Here is a 20316-nt window from a genome sequence, read left to right as displayed (position 1 = left end):
AAATAGAGAAGGAGCTTTGAGTCATCTGTAGTTCAAAATGCTTTTCAAATTCTGCAAATATCAACAGTTTAAAATAGTTTACCTTCCGTTCCTAAATAAAACCAGGAATAATAAATTAGCTTGGCTATGGGTGCTTTAATTGAAAGAAATAATAGGGTTAAGTGTAAACTGTGTGGTGCTTACTTTGAGTTACTATTGATTAACATTGTCATAAGGAGCTGCAGAATGTGTGAGGTGTTACTGCTTGTGTGATTCACTGTTGCTGACTGACAGAATCTTTCAAGGAACAATAATGCTTAATTGCATAGCTAGTGTTAACCAGGGCCATGCTCCTGGTTCACTAGTATCCCAAGATCTACAGTGATGGCAAAAGTTATTTAGCTATTTTACTACTGTTTCCAATGGAGCAATTGCATTACCACAGAATTGTGAACAAAACTTCTAGTGGTTTTCAGAAACAAAATAAATTTATTTGTGTCCAAACTGTAGTATCTTTGGTCTGTAAATATTTTTACCATCATAAATTTTGTTTTCAGTGAAACATGCCATTAATTAGCATTGTTTCTCTTTTCTATGATATAACCTTGCATGAATTGTGTTTTGCCATGTTGCATGTGTTTGCTTTTTACTCAGTCTTCTTGGATCCATTTTCCCAATGCCACGTGTAATCTATGCTATGGCGGAAGATGGGTTGCTTTTCAAATGTCTAGCTCAAATCAATTCCAAAACGAAGACTCCAGTTATTGCTACTTTGTCATCGGGTGCAGTAGCAGGTGAGACTGAGAGTTGATTATTGTAGGGAAAGGTGCACTGCTTCACGCATTGCGTGTGTGGAAATCCAATACTGTCAGGCAAGTTTTGGTTTGCTTTTGACTGAAAGCATAAAATATGATTGTCTCAAGGTAAAATAACCATTTTCCTACCACAGACTTTATTTATTTATTTATTTAGTTATGTAATCTCAAGTGCTTTGGAAGCACAGGTTCAAAAGAACAAAACAACATGAAAATAAGCTTTTCCTAGCTTCCCGTTTTAGTTGACTTTACCAGTAGACTACAATGCTTTTAATAATGTGTATTTGAACTTTAAATTTTTCTGTTCTAGTCTTCTCGGCTCTATGTTCCCTCTGCCCCGAATTCTGTTTGCCATGGCACGAGATGGTTTACTGTTTAGGTTTCTTGCCAAAGTGAGTAAGAGGCAGACACCAGTTGCTGCCACATTGACAGCAGGGGTCATCTCTGGTAAGCTCTGAAAACATAGGTTTCTTCAAACTGGGATTTGAACCTTGTATGCACGTGCATGGATTATAAGAAGGGACTGCTTGTTAACTTCTCATGCATGTAAGTTGGGAATAAAATTGCTGACTAATTGAAGGGCATAAGAATTCCAAATCATGGCAATCGTGGTGGCGGTGATGTCCTTGATGTCAATGAACTCGCAACTTTTTGTGCTTTCTAAGTTTGGCTTCTTTTGCATTACAGACAAAAAGTTATTTACTTTGGGGCATCTGGAATAAAACTGTCTTTATAACTCAGCCATTGGACTATGTTCTGTTGTGAGGTTTGGGTATAGGAAATTTTAGTTCAAGAATAATGTATTTAATTGTTTAGAAATACTAGGGGGGAATGTGTTTTTGTTATGGGGTAAAAAAAAGAAATAAAATTATGAATGATCTTCAGTATGGCAACTACAAAATGGTTTTAAAAAAGAGGAAATTTTACACATTCTTTGCCCATAAAGGGCACTAATCTATTTTTAGTACAGATATTTTACTAGGATCATTATGTATGTGTGTATGTACACACATACAGAATGCATCAAAGCAACATTTCCAGGAGCTGTTACCATTTAGTGTGCAAATTCCTACACTTCGAAGTGGAGATTTATTTATTTCTTTTTTAAACTCTTTCATTGTTGTCAAAATGCATATCTCTTGTATTGCTTCATGTACCTGGAACACAAATTATACCGTACTGATTTCAGTGTAATGTCAGCTTTGCATGGAAAAGTGAGGGTAGGCTGGCTCCAGATGATAAAGACCAAGAGATTCAGATAAGACTAAAACATTTATTTATTATTTATCATACTGTCGCATCTACAAGCCATAGTCAGGACCCTTTTGTTTGAAGAGCTTTACAAACATAAAGGAAGCCCTGGTCATGCCCCAAATAGTTCATAATCTAAAAAATGGCCTTAATTTGTCTTTTTTTTTATGTCATAGTACAAATCTATAATGGAGAATTACTCTTTATAAAGAGACACTTAATCTGACTTTCCAGATTGCTTTCATGTTGCACCAGCTCCTTTTTCTGCTATATTTTGGAAAAATGTGGAAATCTGGTATCAAAAGTGATTTTTCATTTTGGTGGAATTATGAACCGACGCAGAAGAAGAGAAGGAAAAATGTTTTTCCCAGTTGGGTAAACTGATGAGTGGAAATATGCAGTCTTGGTTGCAGCAGCTCAAGAGCAGGTTTCAGAGGAGCAGCCGTTTTAGTCCGTAAAAAGAACAGGAGGACTTGTGGCGCCTTAGAGACTAACACTTTTATTTGAGCATAAGCTTTTGTGAGCTACAGCTCACTTCAAATTCAAAGCCAGTTTGGGGGGTGTAATTGTGTGGGCAGGTGGTTTATCCAACAGAACAAAGTTTTTTGATACAGCAGGTAACTTTTTTTTCTTTTTTCTTTAAGAAAATGTGTATCTAGTAACTTGTAGGCTTAAATTTACTAGATCTGTTAAAACTGATGAATGCAGCATGAAAGTAATCTGGTATTCCTACTAAATCTGAGCATGGATAGTCTCACAGTTTTAAACAGTGTTAAGAAGGTTGGATTTTGACCTTTTACTATGTTATCAAGTCAAAACTACAGGTGAGGCCAAACATAATTATATGTATTTGTCCTTTTTCTTATATAATAATTCTGATAATGAAATTCTGCGGACAGCAAAATGGTTGGCTCACAGTCCAATCATATTTTACCAAAGGCAGCAGGCTAATGAGAGGTATTACCTGGATTTGTAGTGCTGCATATCTCCCTGAATTGTATTTACACTTATGGCAACAACGTGGGATGTGCACCTAAAATGAATTAACAAAGTTTCCAACTATTTTGTGATAGGTTTGACTTCTCTTCTGATAGGTAATAATTGGAAGTTGAGTAAGCATTGATTATATAAAAGATTTATAGTTGTTTGCAATTTTTATATCTACTAAGGGAAAAAAATTAATCTGATGGAACTGTATATATATAAATTTTGAAATACAATAATTATAAGCTTGTGTCCATTTTGATAGTATTTTTCTCCAAGCATATATTTGGTAGTTTTAACACTGTTTAAAGTGAAATTGTCTTTTTCTGGATGCTTTGTGTGGGTTCAAAGCTCAACATCCTTTAAACTCTGCATAAGCTTCTCATATATAAGGGAAAGGGAAATATGGAGATTGCATTGGATAATATAAATATATTTCAGAGTAACAGCCGTGTTAGTCTGTATTCGCAAAAAGAAAAGGAGTACTTGTGGCACCTTAGAGACTAACCAATTTATTTGCGCATAAGCGTTCGTGAGCTACAGCTCACTTCATCAGATGAAGTGAGCTGTAGCTCACGAAAGCTTATGCTCACATAAATATATTTACTTACCTTGCCAAAATGAATATATGTCCTACATTCATTGGTGCTAACAATATTAAAGATGTACTATTTTTTGTCTTGCCACTAATAGTGTATTCAGAAATTTGAAATGTACTGTATAAATACTAATGTGGCTAACCTTCAAAAGCAGATTATTTTTGAAAAGTTTTTTGGCCATAAAGTCACGCATCTTGTTGATCACAAATAATGCTATAATTAAAAAAAATACGAAGTAAAAAAGCTGTGATATTTTAAATATAATAATCATATGCTATAGTTAGCTAGAGTATGATAAAATTGACTTGTAATGTACAGGAACACTTTAAGACTGGAAGGATGAAAATTAAATCGAATTCCTTTATTTTGGTTTATGAACATATGCACGTTCTGCTGTCCCTCTGCTTTGCCTGTCAGTGCTGTCTCTGAGCACCCTAGGCAGTGAAATATATGAGAAATCTTCTCACAGAATGCTTCATAGTTTTTGTACAAACCTCCCTGTTCACAAGACTAGTGAATGTAGGGTGCTTCCATGATCATTAAGGAAATTGTATTCCTGGATTAGTTATTAGCCTAGCAGATTTTGGTAATATTGCAGTCTTATTTTGGGGAATTAATCTTTTCTGTTTTTCTTCATGATCAAAAAGACGTGTGTGTGTGTGATATATATAAAATCAAGACGGTGGGAGAGTGTATGCTTTTTATATATATACACGCACATACATATATGTAATATAAAAATAATGCATGCATTATCATATACACACACAATTTATTTATTGTGAATATGACGAGAAGTGAAGATCAGTGACCGTCACTTTGGATTGATGCCAGGCAAGTCAATAAAACAGTGAATGCTATCTTTGCTGGTGTAAAAATATAGAGAAAAGAGGAAAACCCTACACATAGTATTCATCAGTCTTGAGAAGGCTTATGACCACATTCCGAGAGAAGGCATCTGGTGTATGGGAATGAAACCGATATCTGAAGACTATATCAGACTCCTCCAGGACATGCACAAGGGTGCTTTTATCGCAGTCAGAAGGCCACTTGGAGAAACTGAACAGTTTCTAGTAAGAGTTGGAGTACATCAAGGCTTGGACTAAGCCCCTTTTGTGTTCATGTTGGTGCTCAATGCACTTACTGAGAACATCCAGAGTGGCACCCTGGTGCATGCTTTTTGCAGATGATGAAGTGCTTGTGGAGGGAGCAAAGAGGAAGCGGAAGAAGATTTAGAGAGATAGAGATGTATACTTGAAAAGAAATGGCATGAAAATCAGCAGAAATAGAATATATGGTCTGTTCATTCAATGATAACTTGCAGGAAGACAACGGATCTATAAAGTCTGGAGGGCCAGCCACTACCAAAAGTACAGAAGTTCAAGTACCTAGGTTTGGTAGTACAGGATAATGGTGAACTAAGTGATGAACTTATAAGCAGAACAGGAAAGGCCTGGAGAGAACTGAGCAGAATGATCTGCAATAGGAGGAAGCCTATCAAATTGAAAAGTAAGATATTTAAGATGGTAATTAGGCCTGTATTTTTGTAGGGCTCTGAATGTTGGACACTGGAAGAGATGTTGAAGGAAGGATTTTTAGTACAAGGGAAATGAAAATGTTAAGAAGGATCCTTGGAGTTATTAAGATGGACCATATTTGGAACAAATGAATTAGGAGAGGTTTGAAGGTGATATCAATTATAGAACAGCTGACAGAATCTAAGGTGTAGATGATTTGGGCATGTAAAAAGATAATAGGAAGAATATATTGAAAACAGGATGTTAAACTTAGAAGTGGAGGGTAAGAGGAGAATTAGAAGACCCAAAACTAGATGGATGAATGTCATACAAAAGGATCTGGTTAGCTCTGATGTTTCTGAGGATCTGCTTCAAGCAAACTGGAAAGGAGAAGGAGGACGCAAACAGTCAATGCCATCTAGATGGGGCTAAGGCTAGAACAAGAAACACATTGGAAGTCACAGTGAAGTTGCCATGCCAGAGAAGGTGTAAAATAAGCCACTTTTAAAATAATGCTGTTTATTAAAAAGTCATGCAGTCATCTGAAAAATACTAAGATTTTATTCAACCTGAATTTACATTTAACTTGACTTACTCTTGTCTATAGGCGCCAATTCAGCAAAGCATTTAAGGATGTGCTTAATGGGATTTAAGCAGGTTCCCAAGTGGTTTGCTGAATTAGGGCCTAGTACATACACATTACATGTACCGGTTATAGATTAAGGTCCTGATCCAGTCTGTCTTGGATCCACATGCATGTCAGTAGATTGGATCGCACTGTAAGCTTGTGGTTTCAGGCTCTGACTGTGCAAGCCGTCAGCCTGTGGAATTTGAGTAGGAGTTCTATGCACAGCACACTTGCAGGATCTGGCTCTTTGATAATTAATATTCTCCAAAATTTCCTACAATACCTTAATAAAAATAAAGTGTTATATTTTTAAGTGAGAAATATTTTCACATAGGGTTATGTTACATATCAGTTTTCATAGCTGAAAATGACATTTTTACATGACAGTGTACTATACAACTAAATAAATGTCCAAAATAACTATATTAAAAATCACACAGCAGGTATATAGAGAATTTTGGCTGAAAGGTTTTCATTAGTGTTTCCTAGATGTTCTCCGGGTGTCTTATATTTGAAAACAAAAAAGTAGGCCAAAATTTGTGAACTTGGTTGCCTAAAGTTAGTAGGCATCTAAATCCCTGTTTAGGTACACAAATAAATGTGACTCTCAGGAAGTGCTGAGCAACCACACTGAGAGCTGTGGGTACTCAGGGTTACTGCAAAGAGGCCAATTTTATTTCAATGCCTACATACAGAGGTAGGTGTCTAACTCCAGGCAACCAAGTTTAAAAATGTGGGTCTTTACTTTGAAAATTCATTTTTATGCATTACCATGGTTTCATTTGTATTACTGTTTGTAAGTCAACTACATAAAAACTCCATACATAGCCTCTTGAGCTGCCTTAAAAATCTTAACTCTCAATATATAACTTTCATACATATTCTGTATTTCTTTCTTCTTTTTTTAGCTATAATGGCATTTCTTTTTGACCTAAAGGCTCTGGTGGATATGATGTCTATTGGTACACTTCTTGCTTACTCACTTGTAGCAGCCTGTGTTCTCATCCTCAGGTGAGCTCCACCCTCACCCCCCTGTTTGTTCTGCTGTATTTTATTTTGTCCTATGCAGGATACATTTAAAATACCATTTTTGTTTGTATAACTTTTATTCTAGGTACATACATATTGTAAAATTAGGTTCACTCTTGTAAAATGTTAATCTGTGTGTGGTTTCTTAATTTAATGATTACCAGAGTGGTGTCCCTTCAGAGTTGGATATACACTAGGAATAGACACAGTGTAATGCCAGTGTGGGCATAGATCAAATCCAAAACCTTATTTGAAATCTAAGAGGGTTTTACTTTCTGAAAGATAAATTATACGGTCTTCAGCTCCAAATGGTATAGAAGGACCTCATGTCAAAACATTGAAACATTCAAAGCTAGAAACGTATTTCTAATTTTACAATATAATTTATAGTTTATCTCCTACTGTATACAGAAAGCACAGTAAATTGTGGGAGCTATATGTGAATAGTATAAATACTCTAATAAATTTGCTTTGTGGGCCAAATCCTGACCTTCTAGTATGTTTCCATCTGGTGAATCAATAAATAAGGAGACTGAAAACAGATGCTTGGGATTTGCCCAATCCAGAATCAGTAAATTCTGGACAGATCTGAGGTGTCATTAGAGGAGGTTTTGGAACCAACTGATAAATTAAAGAGTAACAAGTCACCAGGACCAGATGGTATTCACCCAAGAGTTCTGATGGAACTCAAATATGAAATTGCAGAACTACTAACTGTAGTTTGTAATCTAGCATTTAAATCAGCTTCTGTACCAAATGACTGGAGGATAGCTAATATGACACCAATTTTTAAAAAGGGCTCCAGAGATGATCCAAGCAATTACAGGTTAGTAAGCCTGACTTCAATACTGGGCAAACCGGTTGAAACTATAGTAGAAAATAGAATTATCAGACACATAGATGAATATAATTTGTTGGGGAAGAGTCAACGTGGTTTTTGTAAAAGGAAACCATGCCTCACCAATCTTTGAGGGGGTCAACAAGCATGTGGACAAGGGGGATTCAGTGGGTATAGTGTACTTAGATTTTCAGAAAGTTTTTGACAAGGTCCCTCACCAAAGGCTCTTAAGCAAAGTAAGCTGTCATGGGATAAGAGGGAAGATCCTTTCATGGATTGGTAATAGGTTAAAAGATAGGAAACAAAGGGTAGGAACAAATTTACCAGTTTTCAGAATGGAGAGAGGTAAATAGTGATGTGCCCCAGGGGTCTGTACTGGGACCAGTACTAGTCGACATATTCATGAATGATCTGGAAAAGGAGGTAAACAGTGAAGTGGCAAAATTTGCAGATGATCACTATCTTGTAGTTTTGTAAGTCCAAAGCAGAATGTGAAGAACTACAAGGAATCACACAAAACTGGGTGACTGGGCAACAAAATGGCAGATGAAATTCAGTGTTGATTAATGCACATTGGGAAACGTAATCCCAACTATACATATAAAATAATGGGGTCTAAATTAGTTGTTACCACTCAAGAGAGAGATCTTGGAGTCATTGTGGATAGTTCTCTGAAAACACTCAATGTGCAGCGGCAGTCAAAAAAACGAACAGAATATTGGGCATGATTAAGAAAGGGATAGATAATAAGACAGAAAATATCATATTGCTTCTATATAAATCGATGGTACGCCCACATCTTGAATACTGCATGTGATCGCCCCATCTCAAAAAAGATATATTGGAATTGGAAAAGGTTCGGAAAAGGGCAACAAAAATTATTAGGGGTATGGAATAGCTTCCATAGGAGGAGAGATTAAAAAGACTGAGACTTTTCAGCTTGGAAAAGAGATGTTTAAGGGGGGATATGAGAGAGGTCTATAAAATCATGATTGTTGTGTGGAAAGTAAATAAGAAAGTGTTGTTTACTCCTTCTCATAACACAAGAACTAGGGGCCACCAAATGAAATTAATTGGCAGCAGGTTTAAAACAAGCAAAAGGAAGTATTTCTTCACACAGTGCACAGTCAGTCTGTGGAACTCTTGCCAGAGGATGTTGTGAAGGCCATTACTGTAACAGGGTTAAAAAAAGAACTAGATAAATACATGGAGGATAGGTCCATCAATGGCTATTAGCCAGGATGGGCAGGGATGGTCTCCATAGCCTCTGTTTGCCGGAAGCTGAGAATGGGCGACGGGGGGATGGATCACTTAATGATTACCTCTTCTGTTCATTCCCTCTGGGGCACCTGGCATTGGCCACTGTTGGAAGACAGGATACTGGGATAGATATTGGTCTGACCCAGTATGGCCCCTCTTATGTTCTAAGTACACAGAGGATACAGTGTACTTAGACTTTCAGAAAGCCTTTGACAAGGTCAGAGAAATAGCTCAAGGCAGGGCATCCTTATAAGCTATAGAATGGTGCTCCTTTTGTGATCTAATACAGTGGTTCTCAATCAAGGGTGTACACATCTAGATATTTGCCTAGTTTTACAACAGGCTACATGAAGGCACTAGTGATGTTAGTACAAATTAAAATTTCATGCAGACAGTGACTTGTTTATACTGCTCTATATACTATACACTGAAATGCTAGTACAATATTTATATTCCAACTGATTTATTTCATAATTATATGGTAAAAATGAGAAAGGAAGCAATTTTTCAGTAATAATGTGACTGTGACACTTTTTTGTATATTTTCTGATTTTGTAAGCAAGTAGTTCTTAGGTGAGGTGAAACTTGAGGGTACTCAAGGCAAATCAGACTCCTGAAAGGGGTACAGTAGTCTGGAAAGCTTGAGAGTCACTGATCTAATAGGTGACACTTGTCTATAATTACAGCTAATCTAAAGGTATTTTTAATGTAAGGTAACTGAATGACAATGATACATTGGTACTGCACTGCATAAGACAGGTTTTGTTAATTGTTTGTATTGCTGGTAGTTGGGGCAATAAATGAAGGTTAAAACTAATTAAGTAGTCACAGGAACTCAAACTGATAATTTTGAAAAATGTAACAGTAGTTCTGACGATAGTACAGTAACTCCTCGCTTAACGTTGTAGTTATGTTCCTGAAAAATGCGACTTTAAGCAAAATGATGTTAAGCGCATCCAATTTCCCCATAAGAATCAGTGTAAATGCAGGGGATTAGGTTCCAGGGAAATTTTTGTCACGAGACAAAAAACTATATTATATATATATATGCACACACAGTATAAGTTGTAAACAAACAATTTAATACTATACACAGCAATGATGATTATGAAGCTTGGTTGAGGTGGTGAAGTTAGAGGGTGGAAGAGGGTGGGATATTGCCCAGGGAATGCCTTACTGCTAAATGATGACTGGCATTCAGCTGAGCCCTCAAGGGTTAACTCATTCTTAATGTAGCCTCACACTCTACAAGGCAGCACGAATGGAGGGAGGGGAGACAGCATGGCAGACAGAGACACACACCCTGTGTGTGGGGGGGAGAGAGAGAGGTGCGCATTGCCCCTTTAAGTATGCTGACCTGACTCTAAGTACATTGCCTTTAAAAAGATCAGGAAGTTGAGACAGCAGCTGCTGTCTCTCCGTCCTGAGCCCTGTCCTGTCCACACCCTGCTCTGTATGGAGAAGGGATAAGTGGGGAACAGGGGGAGGGGACACACTGACATTAGCTCCCCTCTTTCCCCCTCCCGTGCACAGCAAGTAGGAGGCTCCCAGGAGCAGGTCAAAGGCAGAGGGCAGGAGCAGCACATGGCAGTGGGGGGAGGGACAGCTGAACTGCTGACAATTGGTAGCCTGCTGGGTGGCTGCTGCACAGGGTACTTAAGGGAGCAGGGAGCTCATAGGGGGGCTGCTGGTCCACCCTGGTTCCAAGCCCCCACCAGCAAGCTGCAACGGGCTGCTCTTCCTGCAAGCAGTGGACAAAGCAGGCAGCTGCCAAACGATGTTATAAGGGAGCATTGCACAACAGTGGACAAAGCAGGCGGCTGCCAAACGATGTTATAAGGGAGCATTGCACAACTTTAAACGAGCATGTTCCGTAATTGATCAGCAAAACAATGAAACAATGTTAACCAGGATGACTTTAAGTGAGGATTTACTGTAACTTAAATTCATTTAGTTTATCATTCACAGGAGAATATGCTCCCTTTCATAGTAAGGTTGCATGTATTTAAAAACATTACATTCCTTCCAAAGTTGGTGTTAAATCTCAGCCTTATTCAAGCAGAATGTTTTTTAGTGTTTTTCCTCTAGACTGCCTCATGCTCATCTCAGTGAAAGTTTACTGAAAAGACCTACTGTATTTCAAGAAATCCTCTTCCATCTCCTTCCTTTATTTCATGAAGGGTTTTTGTATTGTGTTGTTTTCTATTTAAATTATAAATATTTTGCTGAAAAACAGCTGCCTCCCACAGTATAATTAAAAAATCAGCAAAAAGCCTCTTCTAGTTTATTACTTTCTCAGAAAATCTTAGGAGACATGGTGTTAGCTTTGTAAAAGTGGTGATCTGTAATTGTTAACTTTTTAAGAGAGTATATTACCTTTAGCAGTATCCTCTATACCCGTGGTTCTCAATCTTTTTCCATTCCACGACTCCTTCAGGATTACCCCTCCCATTTAGCAAAATGGAAAGGAAAGGGTGATTATTACTCCACTCCCCCACAACACCTGCCTGCAATCCCCAGTTTGAGAGCTCCTATTGCATACAGTTCTTATGTGTTTCTCTTGTTCCATTCTAAACTGTGAAAGTCCAGGTTATGGGAAACCAGGTTATCAGGGTGTAATCTTCCTTTATTATTTTATATATGATAGTGCCCAGTATGGCAGGCAGTGTTGGACAATAGGCCCCTTTGCAGAGAATTTAGAGATTAAATTGACTACCTAGAACAGGGGTGGCCAACCTGCGCCTGAGAAGGAGCCAGAATTTACCAATGTACGCTCCCAGCACCTCCCACCCACTGGGAGCCCCACTGATCAGCGCCTCCCCCTCCCTCCCCGCACCTCCCGATCAGCTGTTTCATGGTGTACAGGAGGCTCTGGGGGAGAGGGGGAGGAGCGAGGGCATGGCAGGCTCGGGGAGGGGGCGGGAAGGGGTGGAGAGGGGGCAGGGCCTGTTGCAGAGCCAGTGGTTGAGCAGTGAGCACCCCCCGGCCCATTGGAAAGTTGGCGCCTGTAGCTCCAGCCCTGGAGTCGGTGCCTGTAAAAGGAGCCGCATATTAACTTCTGAAGAGCCGCATGTGGCTCCGGAGCCACAGGTTGGCCACCCCGACCTAGAAATAAAAGAAGATAGAAGGGATGCCACATGAATTTTGCAAGAGCAGACTTTATTTTTTATTGTAGCTATTAGTGTAGAGTGGAATCATTGGAGACTGCTGTGGCATTTATAACCATCCTCCTTTAACCCCCACCACAAGCTTAACTTCTTTACTTGTTACAGTCTTGTATATAAATATCTATTTATTTGTGGATAGGTACCAACCCAATTTAACCTATGACCAACCAAAATATTCTCCAGAGAAAGAGGCTCTGACAGGATCAGAAAGGGAATCTGAAATTAGTATGCTTCAAGGGCACCGCTTCAGTCTTCAGACATTGATGAATCCATCCAGTTTGCCAACAGAGCAGTCTGCTACTACTGTTAGCTTTTTGGTGGGTCTATTAGGTAAGTCTACAGATACCCAAATAAGTACAATACATTCAAATCAAGTTCCATAAATAGTGGAATTTAATTAAGCAGAACAAAAGTTCAAATCCAATGGTAACATCCTGGAGTACCGTCTCACAAATGTCAAAAATGAAGTATTCTGGTAGGAAAACAGATTTTTATAGTTTGTTCCATAATCTTATTTATTTTCCTTCAGTCAAAAATAAGGCAGAATAAAGTGTTTTCTTGTCAAAACAGACTTTTTTCATTTTAACATCTGATAATGTCTCTACTGATAAAGATCTGCTTTATCATATTAAGTTGCATGTTTATTTAAAAAGTTTTGAAAGGTTTGACTTCCTTCCAATTCTTATTTTCTTTTTCACACAGCTTTTCTTGTGTGTGGGTTGAGTGTTCTGACCACATATGGGATTCATTTTATTGCTAATATGGAGCCTTGGAGCATTGGTCTTCTTGCTGTGTTGGTAGTACTCTTCATAGTCATAGTTCTCACCATTTGGAGGCAGCCTCAGAGCCAGCAGAAAGTGGCCTTTCTGGTGAGTAAGTTAACATAAATAATACAGAGTTTCAATTTGTTTTAATAAAACTATGTGTGTGGCTGTGTCTATGCTTGTGTTTTTCAGACAATGTGTCTCACCATTGCACTATTGGTGATAGTGATAGTGTAGACAGGTCTTAGGCGTTTTTACCATCCCATTGTCTAGACGGTCTCAGATCAATTCTAGTATGATTTCATTGCAGACTGGATGAGGAGGCCTTGCATAGGGTGCACTATACCCCTTTCACACTGCCGTGCTGCACACCACTGATTGGTGGTATTAGCTGGTAAATTGCCTAGTACAGAGATCCACCAGCTATTCCCTACCACTTGCGGGTGCTGAGGCAAGCAGCACAGAGGCCATTTCAGCCCTAAGGTTGGGATAGCAGTTGAAGAGTGGCTTCACTACTACAGAGCCTGTAACTTAGAGGGAAGAGTTCCTCCCTCCCAGCCCTGGAGGAGCAGTTTAGCACAAAAACCCAGTTGCTTAGCCCTGGTCTACATTGGGCCGGGGGGGCGGGTGGGGGTGGGGGGGTCGACTTAAGATACGCAACTTCAGCAACGCAAATAGCGTAGCTGAAGTTGGTGTATCTTAGCGAGTCAACTGCTGCCGCTCCCCCGTCGACTCCGCTTCTGCCTCTTGTGAGCTGGAGTTCCGGAGTCGTTAGGGAGCGTATTCAGGGATCGATTGTATCTCTCCGGCGGGTAGTGAAGACCTGCCCTTAGACTGTGTGCCATGATTCCTTGGAGTATGAATAAGTCTTTCACATACACTACAAGGATTTTTTTTTTTAATGGGCAGTTAGGAAAGTGGAGATAAACTGAGTGATGGGATGAGGTATGGGAGGCTATTTGGATGGTGATTGGGAAGGACAGGGATATAAATGGAGTGTGCTTTTTTATTGAGGCATGTTATCCTTTTTAATTATTTATAAAGTGTGCTGAGAGCTGTGGGTAAAGGCTGTTGAATATAAATTTAAATCAGTAAAATAAGTATTGTTTCAGGCTGCCCACCTAGATTAATTCAGGAATTCAGCACTGCACTGCTGTATGTTCAGTGCAAATTGACAAGGTTTTCTTTGTAGCTGTGGGGACCAAACCTTTTTTTAAAAATGAAAGCGTAACTAGTGATTAACAGTTTTGCAGAAACTAGTGATTAACCCTTACACTAAACAGGAAAAGTGTCTTACTCTCACTGGTGAGTGGGTCTGCCAGTCCCTTTATTTGTATTACAAAACTGAAATGCGCCATTTATTCTGCGGAAAGGTTTGAAAAACTTTACTATCTTATAAACTATTTCCCCTTAGGTTCCATTCTTGCCATTTTTGCCATCCTTCAGTATCTTGGTGAATATTTACTTGATGGTACAGTTAAGTGGAGAGACTTGGATCAGATTTAGCTTCTGGATGGCTTTTGGTAGGTACTTTACAACAACTGTTTACATTAGGATTGATGGGTCCTCTCTTGTGGTTCTTTCTAGGAATGATTTAATCATCTTCTTTTAACTATTCAAATAAAAAGCTTTCTTTCAATAAATGTCAAATGATATCAATAGTCAAAACAAAAACATACCTCAGAAGATGTATGCACCTGCTGCCAAAACTGCACATGCGGTTGTGAGGTAGCAGGAATCATAAAAGCTACAGGACTAATTCCAGTTAGCTTACTGCTATCTTGCAAATATAGGTGATGTATATGTAGGCCTGGAAAGCATTAACATTGAGTTTGGTAAATCTTTTCTGCCTGCCTACTCTATTTCAGAGGCAGCACTTTCAACTCACTTTGTGATACAAAATCAAAATAGAGAATATTTAACATATTCTCAGGATTTGTTTTGATAAATTAGGGTGACCCGATGCCCTGATTTTATAGGAACAGTCCCAATATTCAGGGCTTTGTCTTATATAGGTGCCTATTACTCCCCAGCCTTCCCAATTTTTCACACTTGCTATCTGGTCACCCTATGGTAAATACAAAATGAGAGCTGAAAGTGGTTGTTGTGTCAAAATGCTCCTGAAAGGTTAGCTGGGATTCAATGAGTGTAGTGGCAGAGAAAGAGAAATCTGTGTAGGCTTTGTTCACACACACATACCAGTAGCACTGATTTTAACCAAATTGGTTTAGAAACTGAGTTAGTTAAATCAGTGCAAATAATTTATATGGACAGTTTTTTAAATTGGTTTAAGAAAGTGCTTTATATTGATGTAACTTAAGTTGGTTAAACCAATTTAAGAGTATTCACACAAAGAGGTTTCACTGATTTAACTAGCTCAGTTTCTAAATCAATTTACTTAAATTGGTAGAGACTGTGCCGTAAGCCAGGCCAGAAAACATGGGGAGAAAAAGATGTAAAATCAAGATCAATATTTTTCTAATAATTATAGTCAAAACTGTAGAGAGAGGAGTATTTGCAACTACTGTATCTGTTTCCTACTACTCTGTGTATCATTCTCCTCTGAACTGCCGTACTTTTGAATTGTAGAAAGATACACTGACTGCAAAGTCAGTTTTGGTGCTCCAAACTTGTATTGCAGTCATGAATTACAGGCAGCGGTCACCATTAGCAGTGCGGATAAGAGCATACACAAATGACTGGGAAATAGACAGAAATGTTGCACTGGGGTCCAGCACTGCCAGTTGTCTTTAATGTAGGGAAGAGCTACATTACCAGACACAAAGTCCTGAAGTACTAGTAGTAATTTGCATACCACAAGCAGGGAACTGTTCAGGTAAAAGGTGTCAGTTATCCAGGGGGTTGGGAATCACTCTTAATGCAGTGTTTGCCTGCAAAAAACTATTAAGTATTTTTTTTTGTTTGGAAGGCTTCTTTATTTACTTTGCGTATGGCATCAGACACAGTCTTGAGGGTCATCCTAGAGATGAGGAAGATGAAGATACTTGCTCCGAAAATAGTGGAATACAGGAAAAGAACCCTGTGGAAGAAGCAGATGAACATGTTGATGAAAATGCTCGGTTTATTACACATGAAAGGACAAGTGAATGTTAATGTTTGCAAACAACCTTAACATGCATGTCTCTTAAGTAATAGTAAACTGTGACCGAATGTAGTTGCTGAACGAAATTGTCAAAAGGTAGCTGCCAGCAGATTAACAATAATTTATATTTGTGCATCTTGCAAGTGCCTACCACAAGGCATGACTGACATGTTGGATTAGCTGCTAATTCCTCTTGGATACTTCAGATCCAGTATCATGAAGACTTTCCTCAGTGATAAATTGATGTCCCAGATGAAAACATCAAGGAAGATGAGGGGAAGAACAGACTTCCAAGGGGATAACTGTACCTTTGCTATGCTAAAATTTTGGTTGCACAATTATATACAATTAATTGGTGATCATAAAGTATAAAGAATTTTAGGATTGCTTACAAAAGAGGGCCCTGAACATTTTATGAGGAAAGCAACTGCTTTTCATATGTTCTTCTTACCCCTGTTCATTAAAATACTTTGTCACAGTCTGATAGGGTATCATGAATAACAAATTTCAAAGTAGCAGCCTTGTTAGTCTGTATTCGCAAAAAGAAAAGGAGTACTTGTGGCACCTTAGAGACTAACAAATTTATTTGAGCATAAGCTTTTCGTGAGCTCACGTGAAAAGTACTCCTTTTCTCTATTCTTTTTATGGATAACAAAGTGACCGTACTCTGATAATTAAAATATTGAATTCCTTCTTATTGCTTTACAGGGAACTAGTGTGAGATTAATTGGGAGTAGGTCTAGAGCAGTGGTTTTCAACTTCTGGGGGTCCACAGACTATGTTTAAGGGGTCCGTGAAAGGTGACTATGAAAATAAAGTATCAGGAGGTAGCCGTGTTAGTCTGTATCCACAAAAACAACAAGGAGTCCGGTGGCACTTTAAAGACTAACAGATTTATTACACACCACACCACAGAAACACTAACCAAGGAACCAATCCCTGTAGCAAACCTCATTGCCTACTCTGTCCCCATATCTATTCTAGTGACACCATCAGAGGACCCAGCCACATCAGCCACACCATCAGAGGCTTATTCACCTGTACATCTACTAATGTTATATATGCCATCATGTGCCAGCAGTGCCCCTCTGCCATGTACATTGGCCAAACCGGACAGTCCCTACGTAAAAGAATAAATGGACACAAATTGGATACCAGGAATGGTAACATACAAAAGCCAGTAGGAGAACACTTCAATCTTCCTGGACATTCTATAACAGATTTGAAAGAAGCTATACTTGAACAAAAAAGCTTCAGAAACAGACTTCAAAGAGAAACAGGAGAACTAAAATTCATTTGCAAATTTAACAGGATTAATTTGGGCCTGAATAGGGACTGGGAGTGGCTGGCTCATTACAAAAGCAGCTTTGCCTCTCCTGGAGTTGACACCTCCTCATTTATTATTGGGAGTGGACTTCATCCACCCTGATTGAATTGGCCCTGTCAACACTGGTTCTCCACTTGTGAGGTAACTCCCTTCTCTTCATGAGTCAGTTATAATGCCTGCATCTGTAATTTTCACTCCATGCATCTGAAGAAGTGGGTTTTTTACCCACGAAAGTTTATGCCCAAATAAATCTGTTAGTCTTTAAGGTGCCACTGGACTCCTTATGAAAATAAAGTTTCAGATCCCAGAAAAGGCATTCCGTTTCTCTGATCAATCAAAAGTATGCGAATACTCCCATCTACAGGTCAAAGCCTGGAAGTGTTACCGTAACCACAGAAGCCCAGAGTTTATACTGTGCCAAGCCCATGCAGCATTTTTTGTTGAATTCTTTTCAGTCAGTTTTCAGTGTAGAACTTCTAGGGTAGGGGTCTGCAGACCACAGGTTGAATTTCCAAAGGGGTCCACACCTCCATTCAAAATTTTTAGGGGTCTTCAAATGAAAAAAGATTGAAAACCACTGGTCTAGAGAATATTCTGCAAAGCTTGTTTACAAATGGTAACAGCACAAATCAGATACTTTTATCAAAGTAGAGTACAATATATTTATATCAAAGTAGTAAGGAAATGTTCAATTATCCTTACCAGTAAGTAAATATGCATAATTCAGACTATGAAGATGCTTATGAGCAATGATACACTGTAGGAAAAGTATTCAAGAATATTATTTTGTTTCATATGAAGTCACATCTGAATTTTTTTCCTTCCAAAGTTACTCCAGGTGCTAAAGGAAAAATTCAGAAGCAGAGTGAAATCACAGAGTGAAATCCTGGCTCTATTGAACTCAGTGGGAATCTCTGTAATTAGTACTTATGTATAGCATTACTAAAAGCTTTCTTCTTCACAGCTAAATTCCCTCTTCCTCCTCATCCATCATATGCATATTGGGGGAGAGGGGTCTGATTGCATACATTGCTTCTTGACGAGAAAACAAGTGCCTGTGGTACTAGAGTTCCTTGCACAGAGAGGAGGAGGAGGGTGGACAAACATGGAGGCAAAGCTTTTATTTAAATATATTTATTTTCAATCCTGACAGGGTATCTTCAGAGATGGTAGGATTTAAATTTGAAATATATCTATTTGCAAAGTCTGAGTCCCCCCCTCCCGAACAAATGTTTCAGTTCGTTTCAGTTTCATTCATTCAACAAATGTTTCAGTTCGTGCACATGGGTCTGATGTCCAAAAGCCATGAAGCAAGTTGTGATGACAATATTGAATAAATAATTAATTTTAACATAATGAACGATATCTTGATGGTGTTCTCTTCAGTGTAAAAGCAAAGATTTGTGTTACCTATCAAAGGTACATAATCATTTAAATATTTTTAGTGTATATAGGCTTAAATAGTTGGGAAGTATCACTGTTAGTTATGGAGGATTTCAAAATGTGGAGTTATTTTGCCCAAAATGTGTGTTATTAATTAAAAATAAGTTCCCAATAGTAAGCAAAGAGCATCCAGAATGCTGCTATTGACTAAAGGAAATAGATAGTCCTACAATCTAAAGGACAATATTGCTGAAGTACATTATGCTGTTAGTTTTCTCCTTTACTCACTGTAAGGCAAGACCCAGTGAACACAGTTTTGACAGGTGTCTTCAAACACTTATGTTGTCTGATATTAAAAATCATCTTTACACTTCTACAACATCTAGAATTTCATAGAGAAGGTGGAAAGCCATTGTGTGTGTGTGTGTGTTTTAGCGGCATTGGATTCTTGCTACTTTTTAGGTATAAAAGTAAATTCCAGTGTTAGCAGCAGCTCATGTGCACAAACCCTGGTGAACACAAAAATATAAAAGCTTCTTGGCACAGAACCAGAAATGTGTTGATACCGTATAGGGGAATTGGTTTTTAATGTTGAGCTTGTTCTTTTACCCCTCAGTTTGGATTGGATAGTGGATATCTTGCAGTACCTGGAATGGAGGGAGGGGTGGATTTGTGCTGTTGCACTAGCGGCCCCTACTGACCATTAACAACAAGAGGGTGCATGCTGAAAAGAACTCCACTAAACTAAGGTAAGCTGATTAGCAACGTAGTTTGGGTGAGGAGGAAGGAAAGGTGCTAGGAAAGTGGATGGAAAGCAAACAACCCAACAAAAGTTCATGTGGGTAGGTGGGTGCAACTCTGTTGTCTTCAAAGGAATGAATGTGACCCTATGTTAGATAACAGCTTTTACTATTACTATTCAGCAAAATAGAAATCAAAGTTCAGATGTTGGTTTCCTTTTTTTTGGAAGCATTTTTTAACTTACATGATGGGATGTCTTCTGAGTTAGAAGCATTTTTATTTGGAAATAGAGAAAGATGCTATTATTGGAATGGAAATTCCTTTGTCTCAGTTTTGAGGATGTTACTACTAAGTGGATTAAAAATACTATCTGTGTAGAGGAAAACTGACATTAGTCTCTGCTCATATTTCAGAGTAACAGCCGTGTTAGTCTGTATTCGCAAAAAGAAAAGGAGTACTTGTGGCACCTTAGAGACTAACCAATTTATTTGAGCATAGCTCAGAAAGCTTATGCTCAAATAAATTGGTTAGTCTCTAAGGTGCCACAAGTACTCCTGCTCATATTTGTTTCTACATAATGTGTGTGTAACTAATATATTTTAGAAAATGTAATAGTATTTACAGTTTATTAATCATCGATACTTCAAGAGATTTTATCTTTTTTTAAAAACATCCATTGATTTAATGGGACCTTTGTGGGGAGAGAAACTTGCAGACTTGGGCTCCCTATATTTATAAAATTTCTAATATGAAATTATAAAATATGAATACCTGTTTAGAAATCTTATTAGAGGTGAATGAAGATCCATTATTCTAGTGTGTATTATAATGTTTGCCTTAATCCCTGAAATGCTAGGAATTATGTTTAACTGTGTGTCATGGGACAACCAGTGACCACCAGGATGGGTTTAATTTTTTTTTTTTTTTAATG

The 20316-nt window shown here is 38.3% G+C and overlaps 1 protein-coding gene across 2 annotated transcripts in view; it reads left to right on the top strand.

Moving 5' to 3' along the window:
* The window catches only part of SLC7A2 (solute carrier family 7 member 2), a 106299-nt gene extending 86442 nt beyond the window's left edge, over positions 1–19857 (top strand). For both annotated transcript variants that reach the window (XM_073341919.2, XM_073341918.2), the window contains exons 7-12: positions 634–773; positions 6682–6784; positions 12207–12397; positions 12770–12936; positions 14246–14354; positions 15761–19857. In XM_073341919.2, the coding sequence (XP_073198020.1) occupies positions 634–773; positions 6682–6784; positions 12207–12397; positions 12770–12936; positions 14246–14354; positions 15761–15945 (895 nt within the window). In that variant the 3' untranslated portion in view covers positions 15946–19857. The remainder of the gene's footprint in view (positions 1–633; positions 774–6681; positions 6785–12206; positions 12398–12769; positions 12937–14245; positions 14355–15760) is intronic.
* The last annotated feature ends 459 nt before the right edge of the window (positions 19858–20316 follow it).

Source organism: Lepidochelys kempii, chromosome 4 (genome assembly GCF_965140285.1).
Source record: "Lepidochelys kempii isolate rLepKem1 chromosome 4, rLepKem1.hap1, whole genome shotgun sequence".
In the NCBI taxonomy this organism is placed as follows: domain Eukaryota; kingdom Metazoa; phylum Chordata; order Testudines; family Cheloniidae; genus Lepidochelys; species Lepidochelys kempii.
The sequence above is the reverse complement of the archived record's forward strand: the minus strand, read 5'-3'. Positions and strand labels throughout refer to the sequence as shown.